Source organism: Aquarana catesbeiana, linkage group LG10 (genome assembly GCF_042186555.1).
Source record: "Aquarana catesbeiana isolate 2022-GZ linkage group LG10, ASM4218655v1, whole genome shotgun sequence".
In the NCBI taxonomy this organism is placed as follows: Eukaryota; Metazoa; Chordata; class Amphibia; order Anura; family Ranidae; genus Aquarana; species Aquarana catesbeiana.
The window spans coordinates 40,041,068-40,064,179 of record NC_133333.1 but is presented as its reverse complement, the minus strand read 5'-3'; the positions used below and the strand labels follow the sequence as shown (position 1 = coordinate 40,064,179).

At 43.6% G+C, this 23,112-nt stretch overlaps 1 protein-coding gene across 1 annotated transcript in view; it reads right to left on the bottom strand.

Annotated features, from left to right (window-relative positions):
- Nucleotides 1–23,112, bottom strand: part of MEGF8 (multiple EGF like domains 8) — a 119,501-nt gene that overhangs the window by 22,278 nt on the left and 74,111 nt on the right. Inside the window, exons 27-36 of the mRNA XM_073602044.1 lie at nt 21,326–21,436; nt 21,130–21,248; nt 19,282–19,486; nt 15,097–15,268; nt 13,413–13,576; nt 13,165–13,309; nt 7,708–7,939; nt 4,569–4,698; nt 2,243–2,453; nt 795–1,009 (exon numbers count right to left, since the gene is read on the bottom strand). Of these exons, the coding sequence (XP_073458145.1) occupies nt 795–1,009; nt 2,243–2,453; nt 4,569–4,698; nt 7,708–7,939; nt 13,165–13,309; nt 13,413–13,576; nt 15,097–15,268; nt 19,282–19,486; nt 21,130–21,248; nt 21,326–21,436 (1,704 nt within the window). The remainder of the gene's footprint in view (nt 1–794; nt 1,010–2,242; nt 2,454–4,568; nt 4,699–7,707; nt 7,940–13,164; nt 13,310–13,412; nt 13,577–15,096; nt 15,269–19,281; nt 19,487–21,129; nt 21,249–21,325; nt 21,437–23,112) is intronic.

The following is a 23,112-nucleotide window of genomic DNA, read 5'->3' as shown; positions in this document are numbered from 1 at the left end:
TGCAAGAGAGGTGCCTCCAAGTGTAGCAATATGGTTACATTTAATGAAGGTCCAACATTTAGCAACTCACATGGTTGATGATTAAAAGAGGCACATCAAAGTATGCGGGGATCCGGGGTAAAGCTGTCCACATAGACCGTCCTCCGCACTGCCATCGTTGTCATCCCTTCCACGCTGCGCTTCACGATCGGTTCAAGCCTCGCTTTCAGATCGCTCTACTGCAGGGTAGTCTTCCCAGTCACGATCGCAGACTGACAGCGGTGAGAGCCGGCGGTGCGGAGGACAGTCTATGTGGACAGCTTTACCCCGGATGCCTGCATACTTAGATGTGCCTCTTTTAATCATCAACCATGTGAGTTGCCAAATGTTGTACCTTCATTAAATGTAACCATATTGCTACACTTAGAGGCGCCTCTCTTCTCTTTTATACTCTGTAGCTCCTGCTGGATTTTGCTTCTAATCCCCTTGTGAAGGCTGCCATTTGTGGATGGACATTTTATGGATACACAACCTATCACATTGCTAAAATCTTTTATTTTTGGACTATAAACTGAAGAACTTATGAATAAATGGTTGTGGAACAAATCATTTGAGTTTCCATTATTTGTTATGGGGAAATGCGCTTTGATATACAAGTGCTTTGGATTACAAGCATGTTTTTGGAACTAATTATGCTCGCAATCCAAGGTTTTACTGTACTAATTATTACAGCAATAATCTCATCCATATTAGCAGTAAAGACAATTTTGTTAAAGGTGGAAAATAATTCAGCTTTTTGGCCAAGCTCATGTTACCTGTTTCAGTGCGACGCTCCACACACACTGCTGCCAGCCGCCGTCTGCCCCCTTGGAGCTGAGGCACTCATTGCATGTGCTGTGATTGTAGCAAGGGGTGGGACAAGGAAGAGGTGGAGAAGACTCCACAGGCATTGGAGAGACATTGAGCAATGAGTGGCTAAAACACGTCCAGTCGTATGTTGGCTGGACACTGAGGATCCGCCGGGTCTCCCCTACAAGTGTGATAAGAGGGGATAACACAGCAAAATCAATAAAAGGCACAGCAAAGCTGGGTACATACTGTGTGTTTTTATTTATTTTTTTCTGTTCAACCAGCGCGCTGAAAGAAAAAAAAAACATATGCCTAGTACACACGGGCCGAAAGTCGGGAGACTTTCGGCCCGTGTATATGTCAGTTGGTCCGACAGGAGCCGGATGTTTGGCTGGCTTCTGTCGAACGAGCATGCTGGAAAACCAGCAGCCACCCGGCTCCCGATCAGCGCTCTCAGCCAATGGCAGAGTGCGCTGAACAGAGTGTTCTGGTAGGGGGCCGTTCCCCTGTCAGAACACAACAGCTCAGCAGGGGAGATTGCTGTACTAACGTCAGACTGTTAGTACACCTGGTCTGTCCGGAGCTGTCAGTTTTATTTTCATTCAACCCACTGGGTTGAATGAAAAAGAAACGATTGGTGTTTACCAAGCTTTAGATGGCTGCATTCATGCAAGTGATGTGGATGCAGGGATCTCCCATGCTGTGCTATTGTATTCTGACAGCAGGGATTCGCCGGGACTTCCTCCACTCTTCCCATCAGAATACACTAATCAGCGCTGCAGTCATCGCCTGCAGTGGCTGAACAAATGGTGGTTCTCCAGCAGGATTGTTTGACAGAGATCAGTGTAATGATCGGCTTCTGTGGGACAGAGAGGGCTGCTCACAGATTGAAATATGGCTGGGAGAGAGAGAGAGAGAGAGAGAGAGAGAGAGAGAGAGAGAGAGAGAGAGAGAGAGAGACCAGCAAAAAGAAGAAGACAAAATCAGAGGATGAGAAAGAAAAAAAAAAGACAATAAGGAGAAACAAGTGGGTGTAGGAATGTCACAGAGTGAGCATCAAAAAGTGAAAGAGAGCAAGAGACAGACATAATGGAAAAAGAGGAGAGAAACTGTGCAAGAGACATAGTGGAGTGAGCAAGCAAAAGACAAAACAAGAGGGAGAAAGAGAAAAACATAAAACAAAAATAGATAGCAAGAGACATATATATACACACACACACACACACACACACACAGAAGAGACATAAAGGAGAAATAGAGCAAGAAACAAATGAGAACGAGCACACACATGTAAAAGTATTAAAAAATACATGTCAAGCTGCCTGCTATTACCAAGGAAAGAGTTAAAGATAGAGAGAAATAAAACACAAAAAGAGAGTAATCACTACTTCTGTCTTTATTCTGTTTTTCTTACCTGTACGTTTAAACTGACGGGTCCACATGCACTTTCCTGACGCAATGCACTTTTGGCAATCAGAAGCCTCACATGAGATCTCAGAGCAGTTACTGGCCAGGAAGATCTCCCGTTGATTAATACGACAGTCGTTCTCCGAGGTGCAGCTTCCATCACTGCCAATACAGGCTCCCTCTGGACAGTTTGTACACCATTTGCAGCGTGGGGCTCCCTGGGTAAGAAGCAGAGGACATATTCATTTATCTCAAATGTATCAAAATTAAGCTTTTTAATTCACACCCTTTGTGAGCACATTCCTGTTCTTATGTCAAAGAATCAGCAGTGCTGCAAAGGTACAAGCATCCCCCATTCTATCACTCTGCACTCTGAAGTTAACTTAAGAGACTGTCATCAGACCTTTTTAAAGCTGATGTCCAGCTTTACTTTCACTTTAGTTTGTTGGGGCCAAGCTTTGTATTCCAGCAAGGATTGGCTGAGTCGGAAATTGTGATGTCATCAGCCTGCCTTTGGCCCCTTTCACACGATCGGACCGTTCAGGTCCGCCTGTCAGTTTTGACGGCGGACCTGAACGGGCGATCCATGTTAGCCTATGGAGCGTCGGATGTCAGCGTAGACATGTCCGCTGACATCCGACCCCGTCGATCCGCTAAAAGCAGACGGATGGCTCTACGTCCAGGTTCGTCGCTGGCAGATCGGATCGGGTGAGATCTGCCGGAAACGAACACGCTGTCCGTTTTCGTCCGATCCCTCCAGAGGCGGCAGCGGCGCCTGACAAGCCCCTCCCCACTCAGTGAGCAGAGAGGGACCTGTCATCCGCCGGCTCAGCGGAGATCAATGGACAGATTTCCCGCTGAGCCGGCGGACCGAGGCGGGCTCCGTAGAAACGGAATCCGCCTCGTGTGAAAGGGGCCTTTCTCTTCACTGACTGAACAAAAATCTGCCTGTAAATGGCTGAGCACCACTCAGACTGACGCTATTTTGTTCTGGATGTGAGATAGGAAGAGGTCTTGTCTCACACCCAGAACACAGTGCTTTATAATGTTTGTAACTAATGCTGGCCATACACTATACAGAAAATCGGCCGAACCCATTTTCGAAAAACGAACGTTCGACCGTGACCGCAAACGATCGTGCCATCATATAATGACCGATAAATTGTTCAGTGGACATGAATAAATCATTTTTTGTTCGTTTTTTTACATATACCTAGTGCAGACAGTTCGGACGGGAAACACATTAACCTTGCAATTTATCGTACGTTCGGCAGAAATTTTCCAAACTTCCCGTTCGTTTTTTTCCCACAAAAACGTCACAAACGATTATCGATTTGTGCCCATTAACTTGCCGAAAAACGAAGTGTCTATACGAACGATTTTTCGGCCGATTTTTCGTATAGTGTATGGCCAGCATAAGGCTAAATACAGTTTATATAGTGTGCTCTGCAGAGGCACATGTTAGTGTAGGAAATAGTTTGTTTGAGCCAGCTTGGCCTAAACAAACTATATACTGTAAAGTGAAAGTAAAGCTGGAAATCAGCTTTAAATTAAACCTGTGCAGTGGTAGAGAATAATAAGCAAATAATATGTCAGCACTTAGGCTACTTTCACACTGGGGCATCGGTGCTTTACCGTCATTTTTGCAGAGGTTTTTCGGCCGCTAGTGGGGCGCTTGTAACCCCCACTAGTGACCGAAAAAGGGTTAAAACCGCCCACAAAGCGCCGTTGCAGCGGCGATTTGCCGGTGCTGCCCATTGATTTCAATGGGCAGAGGCGCTTTAGGAGCGGTGTATACTCCGCTCCTACAGCGCTGCAAAGACACTGTCCAGACACTTTTTGCTATGATGTGACAACGCTCTGTCTCCCAAACTTGCCCCTGCATTGTCACCCTTTCACACAGCCTTCTGATGGCTGTTTTAACACACACATTGTGTAGGTATGGTCCATTACTGTCACCCTCAGGAAACCCACCCAGAGAAATGCCATGCAGCCATTGCTGGAGTGCATGTGGACAGTAGTGGCTGCAAAGATTCTGCAGGGGATCAGCAGCACTGAAATGCACCAAAGGATGAAAACAAGCGTAAAAACAGTACTGTACTTTATTTTTAAAAATATGTCAACTATCTATAATACGCAGGGCTTTAGCAAAATACATGTAATTCACTGAGGGTGTACATCAACTTTAATGATTTTGGAAGGACACATATTTATGACTATAATTTTTGTACCTGTCTCCACCCTACACTGGTATAGACCATCCTCCTTGTAGACAAAGCGAAGCAGGATTTTTATCACAGTCCCTGTACAATTTATAATCCTGGCACACCTACCGTAGTTAGCTGGGCACTCATGGAGCGAGGGTGCTGTGCCAGACACTCACTGCAGGTCTTCAACCTTCTACAATCATCTGCAGATCTTGGCAACGGGAAGCATGAGCATAAGGGTTGGAGACAGCCATGCCTGATATATAAAAAACAAATGCTTTAACACTATATCTTAATGTGCCAGAAGAGGAAAATTATCATAATATACCTCATGACCAGACGGCCCGTCCATTAGGGGTCCCCCCCCCCTCCCCCCCAAAAAAATGACCACCGGCTGCCACTGCTCAGGACTATTAAAAACAAAAATGTACTAACCATAGCAACTATCTGGATGCTCCCCTGGACCACACATGCCACAGCTTAATAGTACCAGGTCCTTTAGATTTACCAACAACTAGTGCAAGGTCTTACCTGACTGTGTGGGAATTGAATGGATCGATTTTGGTAGGTCCTCACATTACAAACTTGTTTGTAAACTAAACTTGAGCCAAAAAATTCAGAGATTGTTCAATCAGATTGTAACATATATTGTCAGGTTTAACCACTTGCCGACCAGCTGCCGCCATTATACGGAGGCAGGTCGGCACGATCCTGTGAGCCGTCGTAGCTATACGTCGGCCCCTTTAAGCGGGATAGCAGGCACACGCCCACTGCACTGCGGGGGTGCCGATGCTCGTGGCCGACGGTTGCGGGCACGAGAGGCAGAACAGGGACGTGTGTGTAAACACACAAATCCCTGTTCTGTTCGGAATGACAGATCGTGAGTTCCTAATAGCTAGGAACCACGATCTGTCATCCCCTCTAGTCAGTCCCCTCCCCCTACAGTTAGAACACACACCTAGGGAACACAATTAACCCCTTCCCTGCCAGTGACATTTACAGTAATCAGTGCATTTTTATAGCACCGATCGCTGTATAATTGTCAATCGACCCGAAAATGTGTCAATATGTGTCCACCACAATATCGCAGTCTTGATAAAAATCGCAGATCGCCGCCATTACCAGTTAAAAAAAAATTATAATAAAAATGCCATAAATCTATCCCCTATTTTGTAGACGCTATAACTTTTGTGCAAACCAATCAATATACGCTTTTTATGATTTATATTACCAAAAATATGTAGAATACATATTGGCCTAAACTGAGAAAAAAAATTGCTTTTTTTATAAAAAATTGGGGATATTTATTATAGCAAAAAGTACAAAATATTGTTTTTTTTTTAAATTGTCGCTCTTCTTTTGTTTATAGCGCAAAAAATAAAAACAGCAGAGATGATCAAATACAACCAAAAGAAAGCTCTATTTGTGGAAAAAAAGGACATCAATTTTGTTTGGTTGCAACGTCGCACGACCGTGCAATTGTCAGTTTAAGCAACGGAGTGCCGTATCGCAAAAAGTGCTCTGGTCAGGAAGGGGGTAAGTCCTTCCGGGGCTGAAGTGGTTAAAGGATATGTTAATCTTTCAAGAAAAAATACTAAATGCACATATTTTTGCAGGAAAAAAAGAAAAAAGTGCATTTATAATTTTTACCTGAAGGAGCCTGGAAAGCATTGCACCCGTGATAAGAACAGGGGTGCAATGTCAGGCTTCTGCAGACAAGCCCTGTACCTGCCTATACCTGCATACAGGCTGTCTGTTGAAAGCTGCAGGGCTTGTGAATGAACTATGAGAGCGCTCATCAGCTCCCCCACAGTTTATTCAGAACTACAAGCTGTCAGGCACGTTGGCTGGCAGTAGAAAGTTGATCATTCATTCAAAGGAAACTGTGAATGAATTACACGGCTGTGTGGGCTGAGACAGGTGACCCTCATATCAGGCTGCTGCTGCTGCAGGGTTTCATGTCTGCCAAACAGTGCATCTAACTGGAGTACCTGAGTACTGCCAGGTGGATTGATATTAGCCTAATGGCATAGTTTTCATTCTGGCACCTAACATCCAGGGGCGGATCCAGAGCTTAGTCTCGGGATGGGCACTGCCAGAAAATTTTGCGGGCAACTGTTGGCTGCCACCAAATGCGGATTGTCACTTGCCACATCCTCTGCCACCAGATGTGGATTGTCACTTGCCAATGTCGCCTGCCATAAGATGCGGATTGTCACTTGCCAATGTCGCCTGCCATAAGATGCGGATTGTCACTTGCCAATATCGCCTGCGCACAAGATGCGGATTATCACTTGCTAGTGGCTGTGTCCCAGAGTGAGGGCGGGCAGTGAGAGATAATGTAACTCATTACCTCATGTAACTCATCAGAATATGCAAGCAAAGTGATGTTGCATTGCGGCCATCTTGGTACACCCCCACTTGTCAGCAGTAAGACTAGAGTTAGAAGTCGGCAAGCAGACATCTTTATACACCCACCGGAGTCTTGCTTTTCACAGTTATTTTTAACAGTAAACCCAGCTTATTTAGTGAAATATAAGTTGAGTTTACTGTTAAAAATAACTGTGAAAAGCAAGACTCTGGTGGGTGTATAAAGATGTCCGCTTGCCGACTTAAAACACTAGGCTTACTGTGGACGAGTGCGGGAGTACCAAGATAGCCACGATGCAATGTCCCTTCAGTATCATATTCAGAAGGGGAGCGGCTTCAACACCTGCCTGCTCGCTCAGCCTCAGTCACACGCCAGCCTCCCGCCCATGATTACTCACTCACCGGCCTGCTCACCAGCCTGCCCATCCGCTCGCTCACCTGCATGTATTTTCTCGGGGGGAGCAATTGCCCCCTTGCCCCCCCCCCCCCTGGATCCGCCCCTGCTAACATCATCATTGTGAGGAGTGAGGGGCGACAGGAGCAACTCATCTCTCACATGTAAGCATGAGGTGGCTGAGAGAACAGGTAGCAAGGATTCTTGGTACAAAGAACAGTTTATACAGCACATCCAGTGGCCTCGCATGCTAGTGAGGGACATAGTTGGTTTGGGCAGCTTGGCCCAAACAAACTATGTAAAGTGCATCAAAAGCTGGAGTTCAGCTTAAATCCACTTAAATTCCCAGACTAGACTGCAGTGCCTGAGGTTCTGCTCCAAATACTCTTTATAAAGCCAAGTAGCCAATTACAGCTTCTAGCACTTACATACACATTCTGTACAATGAGAAACTATTTTTTGGTGCATTTTACATGGACAAAAAGTATTTGACATTGTTACCTTTCAGCAATGTCAGCCGACATGCAGCTTTGCTGGCACCAAACACAACTTGCTGAGCTCTGATTACAAGACGACGGAGTGCTGAACAACATGCAGGGGTCCGAGGGCACAGAGAGTGTCACCATGCGTCCTAGAGCAATACCATTGAACCCGCCGGAGAGGTAAAGCCGACTTCCAACCACAGCAACTGCATGGCCTATTGACTCATTCAATGGCACACCCAGGACTACATCTGAGGAAGACAATAAAGCAACAAGTCAGAAATAGAGGATCAAACTTCAACATCGTGATGGGAGAACTGCCAAGTTTAGTGGTGCCTACAAAAACCAGAGAAGATATGACTAAGGGCTTTAAAGACCACCAAAGACAGTTTCCCCTCAGAGAAGTGAAGCCTGCTTTGACTTCACATGGTGGGGGTTATTTACTAAAACTAAAGCATGCAAAATATGGTGCAGCTCTGCACAGAAACCAATCAGCTATGAGTAAGCACTCAGTCCTGAGTGCGAAACGCGTCAGCTTACCTGTACTTTCTGCATGACAGTCTTGTTATTTTGATGATCCCATTTTTTCAATAAAGTTAAGTTTTTTGACTACATCCGGTGTGCGGCATCCAAATCTTCTCCTCCATTCAAGCAAACCAATCAGCTTCCAGGTTTTATTGTCAAAGCTTAACTGAAGCTGAAATTAGAAGCTGATTGGCTACCATGCACAGCTGCACCAGATTCTGCTCCAGTTTTAGTAAATCTCCCTCGTTGTTTTGTTTTCACTTTTATGTAACATTTCAATACACAGAAAGAAGACGCAGTTATATGCCAAATTTTTGGAATTTGTATACAGGAAAACAGAGTGTAAAGGAATGCAAACAAACCACAAAATCTGCTTCAACCCTAGAAAGGTTTACCAGCATCTAATTCACGTCAAACTCAAACCTAAGGATGGCCTGCAGAGGGAATCACACTTATTTGCAGGCTGCAGCCATAGTTTTCTTGGTATATTTCATGATTATTGCATATTAGCTGCTTGCCGACCAGCCGCCGCAGAATGGTACGGCTGGCGAAGCGATGTTATGTTACGTCGCTTCGCCTTTTGGCCACTAGGGGCACGCGTGCGCACGCCCCCAGCGTGTTCCCGACCCCAATGCGAGTGCCTGGCGGGCACGATGACCGCCAGGCTCCCGCAATCGCTCGTGTCAGAGCGAGAACTGGGATCTGTGTGTGTAAGTGGGCTTAGCACCATATAGCAATATGGTGTGACCAAATCCCCATATTTTGATAATGTTTTTAAAAAATGTTTAGGTGTTTTAAACTAGCCTTGCTGGAGGTAAATGTCTTTTTTGCATTTGTGCGCTGTAATATTTTTGTTTTGCTGTACGGTCTTATGGCTGCACCATCTTTAATGCATCTTTTAGGGTGTGCCCCCTAAATATGTTGTTTGTCTATTGTATGGATTCTGACCGAATCCTTTTGGGTGAGGAGCACCCCACTCCCTCATTAAGTACCTCTAATTAGTGTCCACCTGTGTCATGGGTGGAGACCTCAAAGTTCTCCCATATAGAGGAGTGTATTGCTCTCATTGTTCGGAGAAGCAGGATCTCCCAATCTTTGGATAGTGTAGGACCCACTAATCATGGGGTACTTTGTCGCAGTAAGTGGGCTTAGCACCATATAGCAATATGGTGTGACCAAATCCCCATATTTTGATAATGTTTTTGAAAATGTTTAGGTGTTTTAAACTAGCCTTGCTGGAGGTAAATGTCTTTTTTGCATGTGTGCGCTGTAATATTTTTGTTCTGTGTGTGTAAACACACAGATCCCGGTTCTTTCAGGGGAGAGGAGACAGATTGTGTGTTCATAGTATGTATGAACAGCGATCTCTCTCTCCTCCTAGACAGTCCCCCCAGTTAGAAACACACAAAGGGAACACAGTTAATCCCTTGATCGCCCCCTAGTGTTAACCCCTTCCCTGCCAGTGATATTTATACAGTAATCAGTGCATTTTTATAGCACTGATCGCTGTATACTTGTCAATGGTTTCAAAAAATGTGTCAAAAGTGTCCGATGTGTCCGCTATAATGTCGCAGTCCTGAAAATAATCGCAGATCACCGCCATTACTAGTAAAAAAAAAAAAGAAAAAATAATAAAAATGCCATAAATCTATCCCCTATTTTGTAGGCACTATAACTTTTGCGCAAACCAATCAATATACGCTTATTGCAATTTTTTTACCAAAAATATGTAGAAGAATACGTATTGGCCTAAACCAAAGAAAAAAATTATATTTTTTTATAAAAAATGTGGGATATTTTTTATAGCAAAAAGTAAAAGATTTTGTGTTTTTTTTTTTTTTTTCAAAATTGTCGCTCTTCTTTTGTTTATAGCGCAAAAAATAAAAACTGCAGAGGTGATCAAATACCACAAAAAAAAGCTCTATTTGTGGGGAAAAAAAGGACGTCAATTTTTTTTGGGTACAGCGCCGCACGACCAGCGCAATTGTTAGTTAAAGTGACGCAGTGCCGAATCGCAAAAAATGGCCTGAGCAGCCAAATCTTCCGGGGCTGAAGTGGTTAAACACTGCATTTCTTCAGTACTGGTAAGCAAAAATACAACAGCTCCCATTTATGTTTATCTTTTATCCTCCTTTTCACTTTAAAAGAATAAAAAACTGACAGTGATAGCCAAGTGAGACTTAGGGAGAACCAACACAGTTCAATCTTCTGAGCCTCCTTCTGTGCCATCTTCAGTGATGATCATGCCACCAGCTTTAGACAGCACTGCAAGCTGCTCTAACTTTTTCTTGCACCACCTTCAGAGAGTTTCTATATAGCCGCTCTGTAGTCTCTCTGCCTTCAGACATCCTTTATCAGCAATAGCCTGTTCTAGTATCACTCTAAAGCTTCAGTGCACCGTGTTTCTCTTACCCACCCACCACCCCGGAGAAAACTCTGTCTGTCATACCATCTGGAAATGCAGAACTTCAGGTCTCGTGCCCACCCACCACCCTAGGAGACCTTCAGTGGACTGCACAGAACGGGCTTACTGGGCTGCCACAAGTTTCACATTTATAATCTACTTCTATAAATACTAAGCAAGCATCCTCCTTACACCATTATTTTTTTATGCCAGGAAGCTTACTATCCTTTCATGGAAAAAACACTGCTGCGCTGACGCTTTCATTAACAAAACTTTGCCTTTCTACAAAGCTTCATATGCCAGCAGGGGGTGCCTGCTAAGTTCAATAAGGTCTGGGGAGGTTGGGTTAATTCCACATCTACTGTGTCTGACTGATTACTTCAAGTGATAATAAAGGCAATGAAAAAAAATGAAAAAAAAAAAAAAAAAACGTTATACTTACCTGCTCCGTGCAGCAGTTTTGAACAGAGCAACCCCGATTCACCTCTTTTCGAGTTCCCCCGCCGGTGATCCAGGACACTCCTTCGTGTTGAGTGCCATCAGAGCAAGGAGCTTGCTATGGGGGCACCCGAGCAGGCGCATCCGGAGCTGCTGATCTGCATGTCCATTCACACACAGAGCCATGCCTCTGCCCCTTGTCTCTCCTCATTGGCTCACTGGCTGTGATTGTCAGCAGCGGGAGCCAATGGCTCATACTGATGTCTCAGCCAATGAGGTGGGAGAGTACCCGGAGCCAAGGCTGTCGTGCACATCGATGGATCCTAATGGGGCTCAGGTATTAGCGGGGCTGGTGCACAAAGAATGTTTTTTGCCTTCATGCATAGAATGCATGAAGGTAAAAAAGCTTGAGCCTTTAAAAGGAGTTGTAAAGGCAGAAGGTTTATTTATCTTAATGCATCCTATGCATTAAGATAAAAAACCTTCTGTGTGTAGCAGCCCCCCCAGCACCCACTAATTACCTACTTGAGCCCCTTCTCTCTCCAGCGATGTCCACGATCCCCTCAGCCATCCAGGACACTCCTTCTGAGACAGAGCAGCAGCGCCATGGGCTCCTGCAGCTGTCAATCAAAGTCAGTCAGCCAATCAGGGGAGAGAGGGGTCAGGGCCAGGTTAGGACTCCGTGTCTGAATGGATACATGGAGCTCTGACTCGGCTTGGGTGCCCCTGTAGCAAGCTGCTGGCTGAGGGGCAATCAAAGGAGGGAGGGGCCAGGAGCAGCAAAGAGGGACCCGAGAAGAGGAGGATCCAGGCTGCTCTGTGTAAAACCAACTGCACATAGGAGGTAAGTATAGGAGGAGGTAAGTATAACATGTTTTTTTTTTTTTTTTAAACAAGCCTTTACAATCACTTTATGAATCACTTTAATTATACTTAGCTAATGTATAATATGGGCCACCATTTTTTGTTTTCTGTATTTACTATGAACTCTCCTTTAATGGTGGTTTTGGTTTACCTTTGCCAGTCCACTATATCATTTTGTTAGCTTTGGACTCCCATAATCTTGTCTATGCAATTGCTCTTGGTGCAATTTAGAAACTTGTGTTAACCTTTAATGACTACTATACACTTGTTTTAATTTATCTCTAGCAGATACCTAGAGTTGTTGTAATAGCCCCTGGTGTTGTGGCTCTGTTTTTTTTTTAAATTTCCTTTGTCTTTTTTTTTTGCTTTGTGTAGTTGTGTGACTTGTAATTTCTACATTTAAAAAGTAATATAAAAAAAAAAAAAAAAGATACCAAGCAAAGAAAAAAAAGATACCAAGTAAAGACTGAAATGTCAATATTGCCTGCTCCGGTACAGCTTATAGAGAACACATTTCTATAGGGACGAGGAGAAAAGGAAGAATAGAAATATTTAAAAATACATTGAAAAATGTTGGTGGAAGAGGACAGCTACACTAGTTCTCTAAAACAATAATACCAATTAAAGGGGTTGTAAACCTTCGAGTTTTTTCACCTCAATGCATTCTATGCATTGAGGTGAAAAACCTCCTGTAATGCTGCAGCCCCCCGAGCCCCCGTTTTACTTACTTGTAACCCCTCTATCTTGTCCCAGGGATGAGCACACCAGTAAAACCCGGTGTCTCAGGTCCTGATTGGATGGATTGATAGTAGCGCAGCCATTGGCTCCCACTGCTGTCAATCAAATCCAATGTCCCGGTCGCCAGGGGATGGGGCCGAGTCATACATTCGGCTTCTATGGACCCCGAACGAATGACTCGGGAGCGTGCCCGCAAGGTAACCCCCCGGGAGAGCGCTTCTCCTAGGGGGTTATACGATTCGGGGAGGAGCCGCGAGAGCCCCCAGAAGAGGATGCTGCACAATGGAGGTAAGTATGACATGTTTGTTATTTAAAAAAAAAAAAACAAAAAAAAAAACCTTTAGTGTCACTTTAAAATACAAAAGAAAATAGCAGGACATAACATTTTAATTATCTTTTACAAACCTGTCTTGGAGAAATGACAGTCAGAAAGAGATATGAGGGAACAAAGACAGTTCTTATTATGCCAAACAAGGCCCCCCTGTAATTTATAGATGGCCGGCTCACCAGACTTGTTGGGTCTTATCCAGGAATTGCAGTGGATCTGATAGAACAGAATCTCATTGCTGTACTCCTGCTGTTCTGTTCGGCCGCCAACTACAACCATGGTGTCCTTCAGTACTGCAGCAACATGGAAGAAGTGTGAAAGAGGCTAACAAAAGAAATAAAAAAGACAAAAGTAAGACAATTAAAAACTGTTGATGTTAAAGTAAAATCTGTGCTACCCAACAGCATGTCTCAAATTACTGCAATACCTTTTTTCCCTGAGAGGGGGCGAGCAAGCTCCATGTCAGGTTAGGATAATATAAACTGTAAAGCTCAGGAGAGGGTGTCACAGCCTCCACATGGAACCGATGTCCACCAAACACATAGAAGGCATCGGTAGCTTCATGATATACAGTGGAATGACCATACAGACCTAGGGGGAAAAAAACATGGCTTATTCAATAAATGTGCCAGTGTTAGAAGGCAACGGTTGTCACTAGGGATGCACCGATACCATTTTTTTTACAATGAGTACAAGTACCGAAACATTTTTTTTCACTCACCGATACCTACCGCAACTGTTTTGTTTTCACTTCAGCTGTCAGCAATGGTACAAAGCATTGAAAAGTTATTTACAAATAAAATAAACTGTTTTTTTTTTTTTATTTAGCGCTTTTTCAACGTGAAATGTGTAAGTATATGTTAATATATATGTGTAAAAATATTCACTAACAAAGCAAACAAAAAAAAGTTTTAATTGTTTATCGTTAAAATATAAAATAGACGTGAACAAAAGAAAAAAACAGGAAAATAATAATTAAATGGAGGAGAATAGGGAGTTAATTAAGCCTGACTAGAGTAAATTAAGGGTTATTAAGGGGTTAAGCAGAGGAACATTTGTTCATCCCTTTGATCTGCAGATGAAGAAACAGAAATATACAAAAAGAAACAATGTTTCTTTTTATTTTGGCGTTTCAGGGCTGAGCAATGTTGTTAATAAACATTGCCGACTGTTTTTTGGGTTTTTTTGACAGCTCCAATCACCAGACTTCTTTAACACTGGGGAGACCCCCTGACAGCTCAAAGAACCGATGGTTTCAGGTATCGGTGCATTTGCACGAGTACCGATACTTGTGCAAATAATAAGTATCGGCACCGATACTGATAATGATACTAGTATCGGTGCAACCCTAGTTGTCACCTCAACATCTTCCACAGGAAACAGGACTGAAAATACAAAAGCATACGGGCAGTAAAGTTCTCACCCAATTTAGGACATATAAATTGTATTAGAGGCCCCCAGCTATTTAGAGCAAATATGAATCCAATACTCTGCATTGTGTTATAGGGCGTACACACGGTCGGACTTTGTTCAGACATTCCGACAACAAAATCCTAGGATTTTTTCCGACGGATGTTGGCTCAAACTTGTCTTGCATACACACGGTCACACAAAGTTGTCGGAAAATTCGATCATTTTGAACGCGGTGACGTAAAACACGTACGTCGGGACTATAAACGGGGCAGTGGCCAATAGCTTTCATCTCTTTATTTATTCTGAGCATGCGTGGCACTTTGTCCGTCGGATTTGTCTACACACGATCGGAATTTCCGACAACGGATTTTGTTGTCGGAAAATTTTATCTCCTGCTCTCCAACTTTGCGTGTCGGAAAATCCGATGGAGCCCACACACGGTCGGAATTTCCGACAACACGCTCCGATCGGACATTTTCCATCGGAAAATCCGACCGTGTGTACGGGGCATTAATCTCCCTGAATAAAAAATACATCTACTTTTCAATCAGCTTCAACGGTCAAAATGTACAGTGAAACCCCATAAGTTTGGGTTTCCCGTCACATGCATGGTATTTATTACAAAAAAATGAATTATATTTGCAGCAGTTTGAAGTGTAGGTCCAAGTGTCATTCAAAGATACATCACTAAGACTCACCCGTTGGTGGCGTGCCTGTATGGTGTCCCACTTTCCAGATCTCTAATTCAATGTTGTACTCCAACACACGGTTATTGAAGCCGTTCTCAGGGGAGTATCCACCAATCAATACTAAGGATGATCCACGCCGTGAAGTGAGTGTGTGACCAGCCACCGCTGGCAAGAGAGGATCCTAGGAAGACAGAATGGTGTCACTAGGGGAGTAATTTGCAGTAGGCCCACTCAAACTGGAATCCTGGAGTAGAAGCATTTCTTTTATATTGAGATGACAGAAACAGGCTTGGACACTCTTCCTCTGTTTACCACGCAGGTCTATAAAGGCAACCACGTTTCAAGGGGTGTCCCTTCTTCTTCAGAGCTCTAAAGAGGGGCCACCCCTTTAAACGCATTAGCCTTTTTTAGACCTGTGTGGCTTCTTCCTGTGATAAGTAGGCGAACCTGTTTTGGATTGCATTGATGAGTTTGTTTTTACATTGGTTTGTGAGTAGATTACTTGTTTTAATTGGATGAATGTGTAATGTGTATAAAGGTAATGCCCTAGACTGGTGCGCCCTCTTTTTCTGTTTTTCCATTGTACAGTGTAGGACTACTCCAGTCCTAAGAGGGCAGCAAGGCATGGTGGTTGTTTGAAATAGAGACAGTCTATTGTCTTTATGAATATAAAGGAAGGGGGGTGTGAAGGCGCCAATTGTAATAGCCTATTATGCAAATAGAAGTTCGTGTAATAGTTACACTTACTGGTTCTTCTATCCTTTTCTAAAGGCCAGTAGAAGGAGCTGTGAGCCCCGAGCGCATAGCCTGTACCATCCCCATTCTCTGCCTGGATGCTCGCCGTGCACTAGTGACGTCATTTCCGCGCTCCAGAGTGGTCAGCGTGGAGCTCTCCATACGATGGATGCAGCGGACCAGCCTGTGACCAGATCCCACACCCTGACGGCCGAAGGGACAAGATCCGAGCCGGCAATAGAACACCAGCACATCCCAGGACACTGCCACCTTTAAAGGACACCCCCACCCTGCGAACCAGTAAGTGTAACTATTACACTAATTTCTATTTGCATAATAGGCTATTACAGTTGGCGCCTCCACACCCCCCTTCCTTTATGAGAATTTTTTTGGTCCGGTTGATGAAGCCAACACCCTTAGCTAAAGACACCTCATCCCAAACAATATGAATACAAAGCATAGGGGGGAGCGGGCATTAAGGGGATTTTAGCGGTGTCTGATATAGAATTACACAACTACTGTATTAAAAATAAAATGCAATTTTTTATTTATTAACATAGCATAGTTAAAAATTGGACATCATTTTACAAAACATTGAAAGATTATAAACAATTGGTGGTAGAAAATCGATTAACAGGTGAGTAGAGAGTCGCAGCAAGGCAAATTGCACATTAACCCTACATGTTTCGCTTTTATAGCTTCCTCAGGGGATGTGCAAAGGACTTTAATTTGTTAATTTCTACTGAGACTACTAAATAAATGAAAAGAAAAAAAGGGTTACAACAAACGATTGAAACAGTGCAATAAAAAGTTCAGTACAAAGGTATAAATATGAGTGTGAACCCAGTTGCCTACACCGCTCAACACTTACCCTGTACAAACTTTATACCCAAGAATCACCCGGCCGGGTCCCTACCCACGCCCCACAAACCGAATCCAGGGGGGGTCAATTTGGCACAGCCATAGAGGGCAGATAGGGAGACACTGAAGAACAACAAGATCACCATAAGGTTATACTGTTGTGCCAATGAATTTAGATGAAAGCAGAGAGATATAGCAATGACGTGGTATAGTATTGATAATTAAATAGAAAAAAGGGGGGGGACATAAGTCTCCTAGATTAGATTAAATACTTACATCAAGGTCACTGATTGTAAAAGTATTCTAATTGTCTGTATGGAAGGTAAGGCTTCAATCAGAAGACTGTGTTAATTACCAAATTACCAAAACTAACTCTACACATGATTAATTATTATACTTCGTTTATCATCTTTTTAGTCTGCGATTGTATTGAATTCCACACAGTCTTCTGATTGAAGCCTTACCTTCCATACAGACAATTAGAATACTTGATTCTTGGGTATAAAGTTTGTACAGGGTAAGTGTTGAGCGGTGTAGGCAACTGGGTTCACACTCATATTTATACCTTTGTACTGAACTTTTTATTGCACTGTTTCAATCGTTTGTTGTAACCCTTTTTTTCTTTTCATTTATTTAGTGGTCTCAGTAGAAATTAACAAATTAAAGTCCTTTGCACATCCCCTGAGGAAGCTATAAAAGCGAAACATGTAGGGTTAATGTGCAATTTGCCTTGCTGCGACTCTCTACTCACCTGTAAATGATTTTCTACCACCAATTGTTTATAATCTTTCAATGTTTTGTAAAATGATGTCCAATTTTTAACTATGCTATGTTAATAAATAAAAAATTGCATTTTATTTTTAATACAGTAGTTGTGTACTTCTATATCAGACACCGCTAAAATCCCCTTAATGCCCGCTCCCCCCCTATGCTTCCCCTTCCTTTATATTCACTACAAACAGAGGTAATGGACACCCTCTGAGGATGGCTGCCTCCTTGTTCCAAATGATATTGCCTGATGTAAATGTGCTATTACAGCTACCATTGCACTATCCATTCTAGGCATCACATCATTCGGAGCGCTGGAACCCCCCTCCTTTTTTTACTGAACACTATTGTCTTTATGAACCACACTTGAGAGAAGGCAAATTCTGTATTACTTTGCTTCATCATGCCAGAGCTTCCAGCAAAGGAAACAGTGAGCAGCACAGTAGTGATATCACCAAATCTCATGAGACTGGCAGTTAGAGGCAGCAGTGTCTCAGATCTCACACTGCAGATGTACAGCTAATAGGCTGCAGACACAGGATACACACTCACACATCAGGAGGTGCACTGCTTTATCTTATGAGGAATTGCAGAACAATAAGGTTTTGTAGGGTGCTGATTAAGCACAACTAACATTTCTAGATGTTCCCTAAACCATAGCAGATAGTCTTAGATAGATACTTTTTTTTTTTTTTTTAGTTCAGTACCACATAAAAGCACCAGTAAGGCTGGATTGATGCTTTATGTTTTGGGACCTTTTCGCTGCATGTATACTTCATCTATAAAGATTTTGTAAGGCTTTAAATTGCAATAATAATTTTAATATTTTCACGCCGTCGGTAAGAATACTCTTTTTTTCTGGTGACATCTCTAGGGCTGCATTCACACTACGGTGTTTTGAATTGCGGCCAGATCTGCCCGCGATTTGACAGCACTGATGTGTGAATGACAAAATGTGGAACTCACGTTTGAGATACCATTCATTTGAATGACACCTCAAATTGCGGTGCTGCAATCACGGGACACAAGTAGCTCATGAACTATTTTTGGGTGACATGTGTCCCATGATGCGGGTTGCTGCGATTGCAGCGCGTTTTATGGCGCAACAACAGCAGCAGGCCCGCACCGTGATTTGAGGTGTCATTCAAATGAATGGCATGTCAAATGCGAGTTCCGCTTTTTGTCATTCACACATCAGCGCTGTATCGCGCGGGCAGATCCGCACCAGCTCTGCCCATGATTCAAAATGCTGTGGTGTGAATGCAGCCTTAGAGCTTCAATGCAACTAAGTATATGCTTGTTTTTGTTTTGATGGTATACATTCTAATACTTCATCTGTGATGTTGATGTTTTTGATTGTCAGACAGTTCCACAAGACAACATTACTGTGCAAAGTAATGCCCCGTACACATGATCGCACATTCCGACAACAAAATCCATGGATTTTTTTCAGACGGATGTTGGCTCAAACTTGTCTTGCATACACACGGTCACACAAATCTTGTCGGAAATTCCGAACGTCAAGAACGCGGATGGTTCAATAGCCAGTGCGGCTCTTCTGCTTGATTCCGAGCATGCGTGGAACTTTGTGCGTCGGAATTGTGTACACGCAATCGGAATTTACGACAACGGATTTTGTTGTTGGAAAATTTGAGATCCAGATCTCAAATTTTGTGTGACGGAAATTCCGATGGGAAATGTGTGATGGAGCCTACACACGGTCGGAATTTCCGACAACAAGCTCCCATCGAACATTTTCCATCGGAAAATCCGACCGTGTGTACGGGGCATAAGAGTTATGGAAAGACAGAAGCTACCTCAAGTACTCACCAAATCTCTCCGCCACTGCAGAGTAGTGAGGTTCAACACCCAAAAGTCACTGTACGCTCCATAATTTGTCAGGCCTCCCAGAACATACATGGCATTACGAACAGGATTATAAGCAGCCGCATGGAAGTATCGAGGACTAGGTCCAGGGCCTCCTCCCTCGGTTCCAGCCAACATCTGTGTCCAGCGCCGTTCAGAGACAGAATATCTATAGCAGAGATCACAAAAGATGAAGACAATTCCGGGCAACAAGTGAAAGCATTAGGTGAGCTAATAAGGCTATCCCAGTAAACCCATCAATTGTGAAAAGTCATTGCAATTTTCTTAATGTGAATTATGCGCCTCATTTATAACAAAAATCCGACATCTACTCTACACCGCACCTGCCATTTTGTGGTGTATTCATAAAAATGCAGGCTGCTATTTGGAACATGCTGTAAGTCACTGAGGTCACTTTGCTTAATGCAGAGATAACTCTGATTGCAGAAGAGGCTGGTTACACGACTGACAGGTCAAGTCGTGGTTCTTCTTCTCGCTCCCAGCAAGTAGAGCACTTAGCACATCGTTGTGCTTCATAAATGCAAGTTTATTTTGTTTTCAAAGAAGCAGTATCGTTGCAGTAAGGCCACACCACTGCTTTTTTTTTTTTTTTTTTTTCAAATACACCCCTATGTGGTCTATTTATGCAGTCTAGATACAGTGGTGGCTGGTGGGTTTTTTTTTGGGCGGGAGGAGGGGGGCGGCAAACAACCCCCCCTACCCCAGCACTTACACCATCAGTTGCAGACAGGCTCTTACAGGCGGCGAGCAGCGGCTGTGTTGCGGGCTCCTATGGGCGGCGGGTTGCAGGCTCCTACGAGAGGCGGGTTGCAGGCTCCTGCAGGTTGTGGGCTCCTACGAGCGTCGGGTTGCAAGCTCCAATGGGCGGTGGGCAGCGGCTCCTGTGTCCACTCTGCAGCTTCTGCCATGAGGCTCCTCCCTCCTCCTCCTAGGCATCTAATAGGATCGCCTGTCCTTTCAGCCAATCAGGTGACCGGTGTAAAAACCGACTTCCTGATTGGCCGACCCACCCTATATTGAAGCCTATTAGAGCCTCTGGCTCTAATTGGAGCTTCAAAAAAGCAGCCCCTCCGCATTGGCATCCATGTGCCAGTGTCCTGAAAGGGGCCGGAAGCATGGATAGGGGGGGCAGCGATGGACAAGGGGGGCCAGCATCCGTACGCCCTTAATGGGCCACCCCTAGAATCTTCTCTTGTATAAAATGCGGCTAAGTGTGTGCTCCAGCACACCAGTAGGTGTGTTCCAGCATCATTAGATTGGGCAGCATAGTGGTTTAGTGGTTAGCACTTCAACCTTGTAGCACTATGGTTCAAATACCAGTAAGGACACTACTTGCATAGGGTTTGCATGTTCTCCCTGCGCATGCATGGATTTCCTTTGGTTTCCTCCCACGCTACAAAGACCTTAGGTTAACTGGCTTCTGTCTAAACTGGCAACATGTAGGCACATGATATAGGGACCTTAGGCTGTAAGCTCCTTAATGGCAGGGACTGATGTGAATGTACATTAAATATGTAAAGTGCTGCATAAATTGTCCTTGCTTTATAAAATACATGTAATAAATAATATTGATATCAAATAGAGTGGGATGGACTGGTGTAGTCCCACAACTTCTGAATGAAAAACTGAACTACTGAGCAGGCAGGCCATGCTCCAGGCATCTCAAGGTTTGAATTCTCAGCAGAGTGAACCTTTAAAAGGACATGTAATGAAATTGTAGAGAAAAAAGTCCCACATAAAAGCTGACTGGATAACGTGAGGAATCTGAAAAAATATAAATCTGTGGATTACCTATAAACGCTGCCCAGCACTCCATCCCGTAATGACAAGCCCCCAAACATCCACAGAGTATTATCTGGGCCCTCCACCATAGTATGTCCAAGGCGGTGCAGAAAGCGACTCGCTGTATCCTGAAAAAGCGATAATGTTGACAGTGACTACTGCAACGCTAAGAACACCAATTAATGCTGAAGTGGTGTATACTTACTGCTGTGAGTTGAGGGTCCATGAGACTTTCCCACACAATCTTTCCAGAGTCTAGATAGACTGAGCAGTCATCTCCGGCATAACCAGGAGAACAGAAACATACACCAAGGGTCTGCAGAGACACAAAATATTGTCAAAAGAAGCATTTGTAAAAGTGGACCATCCATTATGGTGAAGAAGGACATCATAGATCCATCAATTTTCCACAGAAGAAATATATTAGTCTCCAACCTTATCTTCATATGAAGAAACAGAAGAGTTGGATACTACATGTATGGAGTGCTCCAGTTTATCCTTGTGTTTAGATTAGAGTTTATCATGTGCTAATGCAATGCATGGAGTTTTGTGCCCAATTTCTGTATTTGTCAGCATTATGACCTATAGGGGCAACAATATCATATTCTAGATGTGCAGGATAAAACGGGTCAGACCACTCAAACTAAGATTTTACTCTCTGGTAGATGCTAGAGAGTTACACCACTTGACAATTTTTTTTCCCTAGGGAAGTCTATTGGTGAGATTTTGCTTTATCTTCCGGGTCAGCATACCCACTGTGGCCATAATGGTGATCTCATCTCCACTCTCCCTGTTGGAATATTTATATTAACCACTTCAATACTGGGCACTTTCACCGCCTTTCACAATTGCGCGGTCATGCTACACTGTACCCAAATTATATTTTTATCATTTTGTTCACACAAATAGAGCTTTCTTTTGGCGGTATTTATTCACCACTTGTTTTTTTATTTTTTGCGATATAAGTGGAAAAAGAGCGAAAATTAAAAAAAAAAACCCCACTATTTTCTACTTTCTGTTTTAAAAGAAATCCAATAAAATCAAATTTCATCATAAATTTAGGCCAAAATGTATTCTGCTACATGTCTTCGGTAAAAAAAATTTGTGATAAATGTATAATAATTGGGTTTGTGTGATCACAGACAGATGTGCGCAGATGATTATGTACAGATGTGCGCAGATGATCACTGGGACAGATGATTTTACTGAGATATATGTGGGGCAGGTGTTTTTACTGTGTGGTGACACTGTGTGGAGACACTAGCCTGGTGATCAGTGTGTAAAAAGCTGTAAAAAACTGCTCATACACACAGATCATCGGCCGGCTGCAGCGATCGGCTCTCCTTCTCCTCACTGACAAGCTCCAGGTAAGGAGAAGGAGAGCCGATTGCCTAGCAACCAGCTCTCTATTTACATCACATGATAGCTGTGATTGGACCCAGCCATCAGCCCTCCTGCTGATCCGAGATGCGCTGTATCCGGGTGACACAATCGCATCGGGATCGCACGATCCCACTCAGGAACGTCCGCTCAGATGGAGGAAGCGCCCACCCAGCCGTTTATGTGCAGTGGCCGGGTGGGAAGTAGTTAAAGAGAATGTAACAGGAGGAGCTGTTACACACAAAGATGGGCAGTTATGCTTTAAAGAAGAGAGATCTCATTGTAGGAGTATACAAGACCTATACGAAGCTAGGGACTGACTGCACACCAGGTTGTTACAGCTAATATTTCATGACCTTCAAAAGTCATTTTTGATTTGAGACATTTTTATATGCATGCTTTTTATTTCTGTAATGATAGTAAATATAGTAGATTAGACCCTAGGAGTGAATACTCAATTTAAAGTCACTTTGCTGCCCTTTCTATTGTTAGCCTAGCAGGGAAACATGGAGGTAAGCCATTGCTGCAATCTCCTGTACAAAATGCTAGCTGCCTGGCTTTCATGCCTCCTACTTTAGTAATTTAAGGCTCTGAACAAGAATGCACATCAGA